Source organism: Heterodontus francisci, chromosome 4 (assembly GCF_036365525.1).
Source record: "Heterodontus francisci isolate sHetFra1 chromosome 4, sHetFra1.hap1, whole genome shotgun sequence".
Taxonomy (NCBI): Eukaryota; Metazoa; Chordata; class Chondrichthyes; order Heterodontiformes; family Heterodontidae; genus Heterodontus; species Heterodontus francisci.
The window spans coordinates 45,770,968-45,785,837 of NC_090374.1; the positions used below are offsets into that span (position 1 = coordinate 45,770,968).

Below are 14,870 nucleotides of genomic sequence, written 5' to 3' on the forward strand. Positions count from 1 at the left end.
CAATTCATTGCTGCCTGGGCCTCCCCATTATGAACCTTTAGACCCAACTCTAAACAAGTTCCTTGTCTTTCTTTTTCTCCCTGTACAGGTCTTAATTGCACACACTTCCTATAGTCACATAAAGGGAAGGTGGTTGATCTACTGCCAGGCTTCCAGCCAGTGATGCTCTTCAGGTATCTGAGCCCAAGTATTCAAATTGATCTACAGCTTCCAGGGCTTCTGTTCTGATCTGAATGCTCATTGCCTCTTTTAACGATTGAGATCCGCTCCTGCACCATTACCTCTAGTGTCTCCCAAGGATCTATCCCTGTCCCCCACCTATTTCTCATCTACATGCTGCTACTTAGCAACATCATCCGAAAACACTGTCAGTTTTCACACGTATGCTGACAACAACCAAGTCTACCTCAGCATAACCTCTCTCTTGACTCCTCCACTGTCTCTAAATTATCAAACTGCTTGCCCGACATCCAGTTCTGGATGAACAGAAATTCTCTCCAATTAAATATTGGGAAGACTGAAGCCATTGTTTTTGGTACCCATTATAAACTCTGTTCCCTAGCTATCGACTCAATCTCTCTCCCTGACAACTGTTTGAGGCTGAACCAGACTATTCACAATCTTGGTGCCATATTTGACCTCGGGATGAATTCCTTACCGCATAGCCACATTAAGACTGCCTATTTTCACCTCTGTAATATTGCCCAACTGTACCCCTGCCTCAGCCCATCTGCTGCTGAAACCATCATTCATGCCTTTGTTACCTCTAGATTTGTCTATTCCAATGCACTCCTGGCTGGCCTCCCACATTCTACAATCTGTAAACATGAGGTCATTAAAAACTCTGCTGCCTGTGCCCTAACTCGCACCAAGACACATTCACCCATCACCCCTATGCTCGCTGACCTACATTAACTCCCAGTCAAGCAATGCCTCGACTCTAAAATTCTCATCCTTGTTTTCAACTCCTTCCATAGCCTCATTTCTCCCTATCTCTGTAATTCTCCTGCAGCCTCACAACTACCCTACGCTCCTGTAATTTTGGCCACTTGAACATTCCCGATTTCCATTGCTCCATCATTAGAGGTCGTGCATTCAGCTGCCAAGATCTGAAGCTCCGGAATTCCCTTCTTAAACATCTCCACCTCTCCACCTTGCTCTCCTCCTTTAAGATGCTCCTTAAAACTTCCCTAATAACTTCTGTGGTTTGGTCAAATTTTTGCTTTGTTAAGCTCCTGTGAAGTGCTTTGGGATGTTTTATTAAATTAAAGGTGTTTTATAAATAGAGTCATAGAGTCATAGAGTTATACAGCACAGAAACAGGCCCTTCGGCACATCGTGTCTGTGCCGGCCTTCAAGCACCTAACTATTCTAATCCCATTTTCGAGCACTTAGCCCGTAGCCTTGTATGCTATGGTGTTTCAAGTGCTCATCTAAATACTTCTTAAATGTTGTGAGGCTTCCTGCTTCTACCACCTCTTCAGGCAGTGCATTCCAGATTCCAACGACCCTCTGAAAAAGTTTTTCCTCAAATGCCGTCTAAACCTCCTGCCCCTTACCTTAAATGTATGCCCCCTGGTTATTGACCCCTCTGCTAAGGGAAAAAGTTTCTTCCGATCTAACCTATCAATGCCCCTCATAATTTTGTATATCTCAATCAGGTCCCCCCTCAGCCTTCTCTTCTCTAAGGAAAATAACCCTAGCTTTTTCAGTCTCTCTTCACAGCTGAAATGCTTTTTTTAAATTCATTCATGGGATGTGGGCGTCACTGGCTAGGCCAGCATTTATTACCCATCCCTAATTGCCCTTGAGAAGGTGGTGGTGAGCTGCCTTCTTGAACCACTGCAGTCCATGTGAGGTAGGTACACCCACAGTGCTGTTAGGAAGGGAGTTCCAGGATTTTGACCCTGCGACAGTGAAGGAACGGCGATATAGTTCCAAGTCAGGATGGTGTGTGACTTGGAGGGGAACTTGCAGGTGCTGATGTTCCCATGCATCTGCTGCTCTTGTCAGGTGGTAGAGGTCGCGGGTTTGGAAAGTGCTGTCGAAGGAGTCTTGGTGCGTTGCTGCAGTGCATCTTGCAGATGGTACACACTGCTGCCACTGTGTGTCGGTGGTGGAGGGAGTGAATGTTTGTGGATGGTGTGCAAATCAAGCGAGCTGCTTTGTCCTGGATGGTGTCAAGCTTCTTGAGTGTTGTTGGAGCTGCACCCATCCAGGCAAGTGGAGAGTATTCCATCACAATCCTGACTTGTGCCTTGTAGATGGTGGACAGGCTTTAGGGAGTCAGGAGGTGAGTTACTCGCCACAGGATTCCTAGCCTCTGACCTGCTCTTGTAGCCACGGTATTTATATGACTACGCCAGTTCAGTTTCTGGTCAAAGGTAGCCCCTAGGATGCTGATAGTGGGGGATTCAGCGATGGTAATGCCAAGGGGAGATGGTTAGATTCTCTCTTGTTGGAGATGGTCATTGCCTGGCACTTGTGTGGCGTAAATGTTACTTGCCACTTATCAGCCCAAGCCTGGATATTGTCCAGGTCTTGCTGCATTTCTACACAGACTGCTTCAGTATTTGAGGAGTTGCGAATGGTGCTGAACATTGTGCAATCATCAGCGAACATCCCCACTTCTCATAAAAGCAAAATACTGCGGATGCTGGAAATCTGAAATAAAAACAAGAAATGCTGGAATCACTCAGCAGGTCTGGCAGCATCTGTGGAAAGAGAAGCAGAGTTAACGTTTCGGCTCAGTGACCCTTATCGGAACTGACAAATATTAGAAAAGTCACAGGTTATAAGCAAGTGAGGTGGGGGTGGGGCAAGAGATAACAAAGGACCTAGACCTCTTTGGTCCCTAATGGGCCCTACGCTTTCCCTGGTTATCCTCTTGCCCTTAATATACTTATAAAACGCCTTACGATTTTACTTTATCTTGCCCGCCACTGTTTTTTCATGCCCCCTCTTTGCTCTCCTAATTACTTTTTTAAATACCCCCCTACACTTTCTATACTCCTCTAGTGCCTCCGCTGTTTTCAGTGCTCTGAATCTGCCATAAGCCTCCATTTTTTTCCTGATCCAATCCTCTGTATCCCTTGACATCCAGTGTTCCCTGGACTTGTTGGTCCTACCCTTCACCTTATCGGGTACATGTTGGCTCTGAACTCTCACTATTTCCTCTTGGAATGACTCCCACTGGTCTGAAGAAGACTTTCCTACAAGTAGCTGTTCCTCATCCACTTTGGCCAGGTCCTGTTTTATCCTATTGAAATTGGCCTTCCCCCAATTCAGTACCTTTATTTCTGGTCTATCTTTGTCCTCTTCCATAACTACCTTAAATCTTACAGAGTTATGGTCACTATCCACAAAATGCTCCCCCACTGACACTTCTACCACTTGTCCAGCTTCATTCCCTAGGATTAGGTCCAGTACCGATCCTTCTCTTGTAGGACTTTCAACGTACTGGCTCAAAAAGCTGTCCTGTATGCATTTTAAGAATTCCGCCCCCTTTAAGCCTTTTGCACTAAGACTATCCCAGTTGATATTGGGGAAGTTGAAATCCGCTACTATTATTCCCCTATTATTTTTACACTCTCTGTGATTTGCCTACGTATCTGCTCCTCTGTCTCTTCCTGACTGTTTGGAAGCCTGTTGTTCACTCCCAGCTAAGTGATTGCCCCCTTTTTGTTTTTAAGTTCTACCCTTATGGCCTCATTTGAGGAACCTTCTAAGATATCATTCCTCCTTACTGCAGTAATTGACTCCTTGTTCAACAGTGCAGTCCTCTTTTACCCCCTCCCCTGTCTTGCCTGTAGATTCTATACCCTGGAATATTGAGCTGCCAGTCCTGCCCCTCCCTCAACCAGGTCCCTGTGATAGCAATAATATCATAATCCCATGTGCTAATCATCGCCCTCAATTCATCTGCCTTACTAGTAAGACTCCTTGCATTAAAATAGATGCAATCCAGCCTTGCATTTTTCACTTATGCCTTAACAGGTCTAAATAGAAGTTGTTGTTGTTGTTTTGCTTGCTTGTCAGTCATCCATAGAATTTACTTGTTCTGTCCACTGTGAATCAATGTATAGAATCATAGAGTCAAAGAGTCAAAACAGCAAGGAGGCCATTTAGCTCATCAAATCCATGCTGGCTCCCTGTAGAGCAATCCAGTCAGTCCCATTCCCCTGCTGTATCCCCGTCGCCCTGCAAGTTTATTTCCCTCAAGTGCCTATCCAATTTCCTTTTGAAATTATTGATCGCCTCCACTTCCACCACCCTCGTGGCAGCAAATTCCAGTTCATTATCACTTGCTGCGTAAAAAGGTTCTTCCTCACATCCCCCCTGCACCTCTCACCCAAAACCTTAAATCCGTGACCCCTAGTCCTTGTCCCATCAATTACTGGGAACAGCTTTTCTTTGTCTAACTTATCCAAACTTCTCAATTTTGTGCATCACTATCAAATCTTCCCTCAATCCTCTTTGTTCCAAGGAGAACAATCCCAGCTACTCCAACATAACCTTGCAGCTAAAATTCCTCATCCCTGGAACCATTCCAGTAAATCTCCTCTGCACCCTCACATCCTTCTTAACGTGTGGTGACCAAAATTGGACACAATACTCTAGTTGTGGCCCAACCAGAGCTTTATAAAGGTTCAGCATAACTTCCCTGCTTTTGTACTCAATACCTCTATTTTTAAAGCCAATATGCTTCGCTAACTACTCTCTCAATATGTCCTTCCACCTTCAAAGGTCAATGCACGTGAATCCCCAGGTCCCTCTGTCCCTGCACTCTCTTTAGAATTGTGCCCTCAGCGGACAGGAGCCATCCACTGACTGAAAAGTTGATGGCGAACCTGCCTCCACTTGGCTTGGGGATCCAATCCGCATTTTGTGGTCCACAGGCCTTAAATTAGTCTCAGCAGGACTTCCACCTCACTAGGACTGGTGACCACTGCTGGCACTGTAACCCAGCCATCGGAAGGAAGATGTCGGGGAGCTCCGGAACGAAGGTAAGTTTTTGGGGCCTCGCCGGGGATGATCAGTCGGGCCCCGGCGAAGCAAGAGTGGTCGATTGGGGGACAGGGGGTGTGTTGGGCGTGGGGGTGATTGGGGCATCGGGGGCGACCCTCCATTGGGCACAGGGTGCCTGATCAGAACGTTCCTCCCCCATCCCAGGCCGTCAGAGAGCTGCCTGCTTTTGACAAGTGGCTTTTCTCGGGCCTGGGCCGCCAGACCGGCCAAGGGTAAAATCCCTGTGGCGGCGGGCGAAGTCCTTAAGAGGCTGTTAACTGGCCACTTAAGGGCCTTGATTGGCCTAGGGCGGGCGGGACATTTTTTGCCCCACCACCGCCCTGCATAAAGTGGCGGTGGAGGCAGGAGCAGGTCGGGAAGGGCCCCCGAGCCTCCCGCTCCATTTTACGCCCCTCCCTGCCACCATCCCACTCTTTGGGGGGGGCGTAAAATTCCGGCCATTAAGTCTATATTGCCTCTCCCTACCCCTTCTGACAAAATACATTACCTCACACTTCTCTGCCACTTGTCTGCCCATTCTGTTAGCCTATTTATGTCCTGTTGCAGTCGATTGGTATCAATTTATTTACCTTTTATTTAATTTTACTTGACACATTGATATAATGAAGTGGAGATTCAAAATTATCTTTTCAGCTACTTTTCTGTACTTTCAAAACCATCTAGTGCTTCTATCATGTTCTCAATAAAAAGATGATCCAAATAATTAATTTAAATCAGTTTTTATTGTTATAAATGGAGTATTCAACAACAGCAACTTACATTTATGTAGAATCATAGAATCATAGAATGGTTACAGCAGAGAAGGAAGCCATTCTGCCAGTCATCTCTGTGTCAGCTGTCTGCAAGAACAACTCACTTCAGATAATTATCCAATTCGCTTTTGAAGGCCTCGATTCAATCTGCCTCCACCTCACTCCCAGGCATTGTATTCCAGATCCTAACCACTCACTGCATAAAACGGTTTTTCCTCATCTCGCTGTGGCTTCTTTAGCCAATCACCTTACATTGGTGTTCTCTGGTTCTGGATCCTTCCATCAATGGGAACAGTTTCTCCCTATCTACTCTGTCCAGACCCCCTCATGATTTTGAACACTTCTACCAAATCTCCTCTTAATCTTCTCTTTTCCAAGGAGAACAATCCCAGCTTCTCCAACTTATCCACGTAACTGAAGTTCCTCATCCTTGGAACCATCCTTGTGAATCTTTACTGCGCCCTCTCTAATGCCATAACATCCTTCCTCAAGTGTGGTGCCCAGAATTAGACACAATACTCCAGCTGAAGTCAAACCAGTGTTTTATAAAGGTTCACCATAACTTCCTTGTTCTTGTAATCTATGCCTCTATTTATAAAGCCCAGGATCCTGTATGCTGTATTAATTGCTTTTTCAATCTGCCCTGCAACCTTCAGTGATTTGAGCACATATACCCCCAGGTCCCTCTGCTCCTGTACCCTTTTTAAAATTGTACCCTTTAATTTATATTGCCTCTCCTCATTCTCCCCATCAAAAACACTTCACACTTTTCTGCATTAAATTTCATCTGCCACTTGCACCCCCCCTCCCCCCCATTCCACCAGCCTGTCTATGTCCCTTTTGAAGTTTATCATAGAGCCTTTAAAGTAGTAATATATCCCAAGGTATTTCACAGGAATGTTACCAGACAAAATTTGACTATGAGCCACATAAGGAGATATTAGGACAGGAAAGAGGTGGGTTTTAAGGAGCATCTTAAAGGAGGAGAGAGAGGTAGTGAAGCAGAGAGGTTTAAGAAAGCAATTCCAGAGATTAGGGTCTAGATGGTTGAACACACGGTCACCGATGGTGGGGTGAAGGAAATCGGGGATACATAAGGGGCCAGAAATAGAGGAGTGCAGAGATAATTGGAATAAACAAAGATAACTCAATTGATAATGGTGGAATACCATTTTTATCCCAACTGTGAAGATGGTGGATCTGGAGTAGTGTTATGAACATGACGGGAGCAATGCACTGTCAATTCAGTCCCGTCACTCTACAGGTCACAGCATATTATTTAAAGTTTTCTCACCCAACCGGAAAACAGCCAAATTAAACACTCTATTAACCCCCGGAATAAAACAGACTAAACCAGATATCTTTGGACAACAACAAATTAACTATTTATTAAAAAACTAAATCTTAAACACTATTATGATAAACCTATGTCTAAAGACCTTCTAACTTCTTATTTTAATCTAACTCCCCCATTCACACACATACACTCAAAAATAACAGTAGTTAACTGGTTTTTAAAAGGTGGTGTTTTTAAAATTAGCTGTCTCTTAAAAATAAGTAAGTATTTTTGGATTACATTCCTGGTGGATGAGGTATTCTAATGTGAAAATAATCAAATGCTACTTGAAGTCTTCACATGTATTTGATGCAATAGTCTGTTCTCAATAAGCATTCAAACTCTTCGGCTGCAGTAGGCATCAACAGTTCCTTCAGCAATACAAACGGTTTCTTGAAAAAAGGCTTTTCCTTCTTTAGGCAATTAACTTGGTCCGTAGCTCGCTGTAGAATTTTTGCTGAGAGAAAAATGACAGCTTTCTTTGCTTCAGTAGCACACCTTGTTGGAGTGTCTCTCAAAACTAACTGGTTTAGACTGGTTTTTGCCAGTTTTACACACAGTCAAATCGAAATGTTGAATCATGTGACCTCTCTCTCTCCTGCTGTCACCTAGGGTAACAAGTGCAGCTGCTGGCATACTGTGCCTGAGAAATTTCAGAACTTTCTCTCCCTTAAAGGTGCACTGTTTTTAACAGCGTCTCAAAGGCACACACTGTTTTTAATCCGAGGAGAAAAATAATTACAGGTCCGTGACAATAGGCAGAGGTAGAAACAACACAGGAATGTGCTCCACTGCGTTCCCACCTCCCCATTGCATTCCAGGGGCTGGTTCCAGGAGCAGAAATGTACCCACTGCATTTCCTACAACAGGGACAGAACTGTAAAGTGCTTTGGAATGGCCTGAGACCATAAAAGGTGCTATGTCAGTATAAGTCTGTGTCAGCGGTGGCTCAGTTGCCTTGGAATCTGGAAAGTTGTGGGTTCAAGTCTTGCTCCAGAACTTGAGCACAAAAATTAAGTGCTCCATTTCAGGGGTGATGTTAAATTAAGGCCCCAACTGCCCTTTCAGCTGGATGTAAAAGGTCCCATGGTACTATTATGAAGAGCAGGGGAGTTCTCTTTGGTGTGTTCTGACCAATATTCAGCTTTCAATCAACAACATAAAAACAAATTATCTTGTCATTATCACATTGCCGTTTATGGGAGCTTGCTGTGGGCAAATAGGCTGCTGTGTTTCCTACAATAGTGACTACACTTTAAAAGTACTTTATTGGGGTGTAAAGTGCTTTGGGAACACCGTGTGGTTGTGAAAGGCGCTAGATAAATGCAAGTCTTTCTTGTAAACAGAGAAAAAGGGGCAGTCCCCCCCTTTAAGAAAGATTTGATGTAAAAGGAGACATTGACTAGTTTATTTAAAAGACCACTACCCTGTCCACATGCAATGTGTGCTTTTATATGGGCATAATTTTTATTTTTTTGGGAAAGAAAAGCTAACCAATAACCTAAGAAATAGCATTAAGGGTAAGAATGCATGTGATTGCTGATGAAGAATAAGGGAGCTGGAAGGTCTGCACTGTGTAGGAGGGTAATTGTGTCCTGGCTGACACATTCAGTACAGCGCTGGTTAACACTGAGCTGCGCCAGACTGAGCGAGTGGTTCCGGCTCAGAGCGGGGACATGGCGTCACCCATGGAGCTGATGTGCTGGGGAGGAGACTGGGGTTTGCCCTCAATACACACCGACTCTCTCATCATTCTGGTAAAACAATGAACGAGCGAGCGCTTTTCTTGGTTCATCGTGCAAAAATTGTTAGATTTGTTAATAATAGAGGCGCAAGGGTTTTTTTTAATGCATCGCGTGTTAAACATAAATTATTTACTGCTGACGCTGATTCTACAAAAAAAAAAGGATGCATAAACTTCCACTGAAAAAGTGAAACAATAAAGCGCCGTTTTCATGAAGCTCCTGTGTGTGTTTTTTTTTGCAGCCAGGGCCGCGTAACCTGTCAGTCAAGGTCAGGCTGCTTCCAGGGTGACTCTGGGGACTCACTCTGGGGACAGGGAGTGGGAGTTCTTAACGATTTTTGCATTCTGCATTCAGTTAATGAAGCCTAAAGTATTAATTAAAGTCAAGAGTATTTTGGAGTTTGAGAAATGTAACTTGACTAAGTTATTGCAGCATTTACTGTGGTGTAGAATTGCTTGTGAGGCAAGTGTACACTAGGCTGTCAATTTTAGGGAAGTGGTTGGGAGTGATGATATATAAGAGTATATCCACTTTCAAAGGTATATGGATGGAGTTGTTGATTGTTAAATCACAATTGGCTATATGTTGAATCCAAAACGAGTGCTGCCACACCTAATGAAAGAGGCTCAACAAGTTTTTGTGCTCCAAAAGGTTTTCAATTTTAGTCTAATGTAGGGATATAAACTCAGGGCTGTATATGTGTTTTGTTTTACAGGACATTAGTGAATTAAGCAGTTTTTGAACTGTGTAGCACACAATGAAGTATTAACTGCAGTGTATTACAGGGAAATAACATATTGAGTGATTTTCTATCCTCCATAAATTTGAAGCCATTCAAAACTGTTGCCTGTGTCCTAACTCGCACTGAGTCCCATTCACCCACCACCCCTGTGCTCGATGACTGACATTGGCTCTCGGTTATGCAACACCTCACTTTTAAAATTTGAGTGGGGCATGTGGCGATTAGTTCTGGTTATCTTTTTAAAATATGTTTTTTGCCTGCTACCAAAAATGAGTTTCTGTAAATTAAATTATAGTGTATCCAAAAAAATATTGTACCAGCACTAAAAAGAGGCCCCGTTTTACTGAAAATGACAAGTGTATTTTTTGTTGGTAACCATGTAGGATGGTGTGTGTTACAAGGCAGTCAGATGGTAAGAGGCTCAGGTATGTCAAAACAACTCCAAGTTTCATACTCCATATTTATGATATTGTCAAAACATCATGAGGAGTTACTGTCCTAAAATGAGCTGCAGCTGGTGTCGTTCTATGTATGTGGATGGTTTAATTCATTTTATGGGAAAGGCAACTGTTGTGCATCAGTTGTGCAACTGTTGTGTGGTCTAAGCATATGATTTGAGCGGAGATTTTGTAATATGTGATTTGAAGTGCAGTAATCCATTTTTATTTCACTGCATGTTGCACTCTGCTTCCTGTGTCCTAACTCGCACCAAGTCCTGCTGGCCCTAACGCCCCTGTACTTGCTGAGCTATGTTAGCTCTAGACCCAACAATGACTGGACTTTAATGTTCTCTACCTCGTTTTCCAATCCCTACATGACCTTGTCCCTCTTTGTCAGTGTAACCTCCTCCAGCTGCACAACCCACCAAGATCTTTGCAGTGCTCCAGTTCTGACTTGTGCTTCGCTGATATTCTTTGCTGCAGCATTGACAGCCATACCTTCTCTGGCAAGGCCCTAAGCTCTGGAATTCCTTCCATAAAGCTCTCTGCATTTCTACCCCTCTCTCCTTAACACCTCCCTCTTTGATCAAGCTTTTGGTCACCTGCCCTAATACCTTTTTATATAGCTCGGTGTCAGATTTTTTCTGATACTGCTGAACTGAAGCGCCTTGGGATGTTTTACTACTAAAGCTGCTATATAAATGAAAGTTGTTGTTTGTGTAATTTGTACAGTGCTCCCTGGTATTGAATCATAAACAGTAACACGAGTGGTTCAGTAACATTCACAGTGCCGAACCACTGTAATCTGACAAATTTACTCAGGCCATGTCAAGGTGGCTGGTGTGGTAAGTAACACGTAAGGGGTTGCTATGATAAGGTCGTATTTTGGGCAGAGTAGAAACAGCTTTATTCTGTATCTAATGCATTGCCAGTATAAAGTGAGTGCTTGAAACCACATTGGGTGCAGAAATTTAGAAATCATGGTGCTCCTTACTTGGCTGAGTAGAAAATTCAACTCCTGGACATTTGTTTTTTTTTTAATAAAATGAAATGACATTTTCTTGCATATAATGTACACTTCTATTTGTTTCCACTGCAGGCATATGCCAAATTTTCACGGGCTCCTCTGAAAGTGCACTTTATTAATAATCCATGGAAAACACCTACAGGTATCATTTTAAAAGTATTTAAATTGCAGTACATTGTATCTAGAGCTTTCAGTATTAAATGGAGTACCAGTGTTGTGACTAGGATCCCTGTAAGGCATATTGATAACCTTGTGAATAATTTTATATTATGTCCTATCCATTTGAACTGTAATATATTGTCAGCAGTAATATTTTGTCCTTGCAAACTTATATTGCAAATGACTTTGAGCTCTATTATGTTGGGGGCAAAGTAAACATGGAAGCAATGTGAGGTGATTCATTTAGAATATTATAACAAAGGCTCAAATGCACTTTTTCTCCACCGTTTATTGGTACAAATATGCTAAAGAAGCATAGTGATGATGCAATCCTGAAAGTCTTTTCAAATTATGCACCTATTTCTTTCCCAGTTGAGAATATTATTCTCTGTAATTTTCTATTAACAACACAAAAGAAAATTGGAGAAATGAGCGGACCCAGGATTTTATTTTACATATTCTAGAGAGCAAACGTATGAAAGCACACTTTAAAAAAAAAAAAATTGCATATAGCTTTTAATGTTGTGTTTATTAGGTACTTTGATTTTTCGTTGAATACTTGGTGAATGTTGAGAAAAACAGGGCCCCTTGTCGGATTGCTTTGAGTTGGGTACTGTATACTTACACCAGTGCCTAGATATTTTGATTGGTGTTTTAACACTGATGGTACTTGTTACAGCCAGTGTATAGAATAATGCTGATCAGAAAATCTAGACTTAAAATGTCGATCATGGTGGGGGGGGGGGGAACACAAATTGGTCACTGCTTATACATCTGCAAACGCGACATGAAGTCCTGTGATATTGATCACAAGTCGTGACAGTCAGTTGCCAGCGTTCGCCAGAGCTGGCGGGCAGCCATAAAGGCGGGGCTAAAGTGTGGCGAGTCGAAGAGACTCACAAAAGTCCGAGTGTATCAGGCCTGTGTCCTCAGTACCTTGCTCTATGGCAGCGAGGCCTGGACAACGTATGCCAGCCAAGAGCGACGTCTCAATTCATTCCATCTTCGCTGCCTTCGGAGAATACTTGGCATCAGGTGGCAGGACTATATCTCCAACACAGAAGTCCTTGAAGCGGCCAACACCCCCAGCTTATACACACTACTGAGTCAGCGGCGCTTGAGATGGCTTGGCCATGTGAGCCGCATGGAAGATGGCAGGATCCCCAAAGACACATTGTACAGCGAGCTCGCCACTGGTATCAGACCCACCGGCCGTCCATGTCTCCGCTATAAAGACGTCTGCAAACGCGACATGAAATCGTGTGACATTGATCACAAGTCGTGGGAGTCAGTTGCCAGCATTCGCCAGAGCTGGCGGGCAGCCATAAAGACAGGGCTAAATTGTGGCGAGTCGAAGAGACTTAGTAGTTGGCAGGAAAAAAGACAGAGGCGCAAGGGGAGAGCCAACTGTGCAACAGCCCCGTCAAACAAATTTCTCTGCAGCACCTGTGGAAGAGCCTGTCACTCCAGAATTGGCCTTTATAGCCACTCCAGGCGCTGCTTCACAAACCACTGACCACCTCCAGGCGCGTATCCATTGTCTCTCGAGATAAGGAGGCCCAAAAGAAAGAAACATTAATCCCATATTCTCTACCACATCCCCACCATTCTCTTACCACCTACCTACACTAGGGGCAATTTTTAATGGCCAATTTACCTATCAACCTGCAAGTCTTTGGAGGTGGGAGGAAACCAGAGCACCCGGCGGAAACCCACGCAGGCACAGGGAGAACTTGCAAACTCCGCACAGGCAGTACCCAGAACTGAACCCGGGTTGCTGGAGCTGTGAGGCTGCGGTGCTAACCACTGCGCCGCCCACAAATGTCCAATTCCTGATGGTTATCCAGTCATTACTGTAGATGTGATGGTCCAGTAGTTTTCCAACACTCACCATATAGATAGACAAAAAGCATCTTCTCTGCTGAGGTACCAGAGGGCAACTGATGTCCACAAAGGAAAGCAGCAGCTTCAGGGTAGGAGATGAGGGAACATTTGAAAGGAAAACAACTTGCAAAATTTTAATTGTCACCTTAAAATCTTCTCTTTTCCAAGTAGGCCAAGTCTAACGACCTTAATCATCTTCAAATTGTAGATTTCCATACGAGTAGGTGTTTATCGCTGTAACCTCCTCAAGGGTAAGAATTCTTCCATCCCCGCTTATGATTAGGTGACCAGAGAATAAATGAGTTGTTGGAAATTCTGAGGCTGTTATTACTTTTGTCAACTTGTTTGTAGAGCCCTGCATTATATATTCATATCTTCCTTTGAGAAGCTTCTAGAATTTTAGTAACACTGCAGCAGTATGCCACACAGATAGTAATATTTTATATAGTGAAAATGTGGTTTATAATGTGATTTTTCCCTCTTTACAGGAGACATTCCAGTATTAACTTCAGATAATACGAGCATTGTGCAACCTGAAAACATTCTGAATTTCCTGAGAAAACAGGTATGTTTATTGTGCCACACTAATTAAATGAAAGTGAATACTTGCAGAGTAATTAAAAAGGTGCATGTTGGATTTTATTCTTGAGGAATGTGTGGGGTGGGTTGCAGTTTTATTCAAGGTTGAAGTGCATCAGGAGAAATCCACTTGCATTGTTTATTTTCATAACCCTTTCAACAGAGTGTCTTGTGTAGCTCTCATAATAAGTACATGGAAGAGCATGGCTAAATGTTAGATTGTATCTGAGATAGGTGTGCCTGTTCCAAGACCTGTGTAAGGATGAATGATGCTCACTGAATGCATTAAGCTCAACAAGCACCTTTCTGGCCCTCAGGATGTCCCAAAGCACGTTTAGCCTCGGAACTACTTTTGAAGAGTGATCAACTGTTGTAAAGTAAGACCAGTGACTAAGGTCCCACAAACAGCAATGTGATAGTGTCCAGATAATCTGTTTTTAATGATGTTGGTCAAGGAATGTTTTGGCCATGACACTGGGGTGAATACCCCTTCTCTTTGAAATAGTGCTATGGGATTTTTTTAATGCCCAAATGAAAGGGCAAATGGTGCCTCAGTTTAATACATCATCTGAAAGTTGGCACCTCCGATAGTGTAGCACCCACTTAGTACTGCACTGGAATGTCAGACTAAATTTTGTGCTCAAGTCTCTGGAGTGGGACTTGAACCTATAACCTTCTGACTCGGGAGATGCTGCCACTAAGCCACTCTAACACCTAGTGAAGCATGAGGCAAAGATTGTCCACAGACGCTGATCCTATTTGATTTTTTTAGTAATGTGCTGGACTGTACTGTGAAGTTTTTTTTTAAATTTCTGATCTAGGTGGTCTGTAGGTATTGTGGGGTTCCTTTATACACAATACTGTCATTGACAGACTCACCAGGGGATCTGCTGTGTTGTATCCACATCTTTGCCATCTTAACCCATGGGCTAATCAGTGGTAGTGGAAGTGCCCAATGTGCAGCATTACGGCCGTGCATAGCCGAATGGATCTATGAGGTATTGATTGAAAATTACGAAGTGCATCTGTTCCAATTTTTGATTGAAAGCAGTGTCTGGGGATCTTGAGTGATGCCAACTACAGTATGGTGCAGCCCTTCAGAACTGCGCTGAAAATTGGGAAAGATGCTTTATTCTCAACCACAAATACACTTTGAAGATAAAGACATATTCAGTTTA

At 43.4% G+C, this 14,870-nt stretch overlaps 1 protein-coding gene across 2 annotated transcripts in view; it reads left to right on the top strand.

Moving 5' to 3' along the window:
- Window positions 1–8,757: 8,757 nt before the first annotated feature.
- The window catches only part of mtx3 (metaxin 3), a 29,497-nt gene continuing 23,384 nt past the window's right edge, over window positions 8,758–14,870 (top strand). For both annotated transcript variants that reach the window (XM_068029453.1, XM_068029452.1), the window contains exons 1-3: window positions 8,758–8,873; window positions 11,143–11,212; window positions 13,602–13,678. In XM_068029453.1, the coding sequence (XP_067885554.1) occupies window positions 8,793–8,873; window positions 11,143–11,212; window positions 13,602–13,678 (228 nt within the window). In that variant the 5' untranslated portion in view covers window positions 8,758–8,792. The remainder of the gene's footprint in view (window positions 8,874–11,142; window positions 11,213–13,601; window positions 13,679–14,870) is intronic.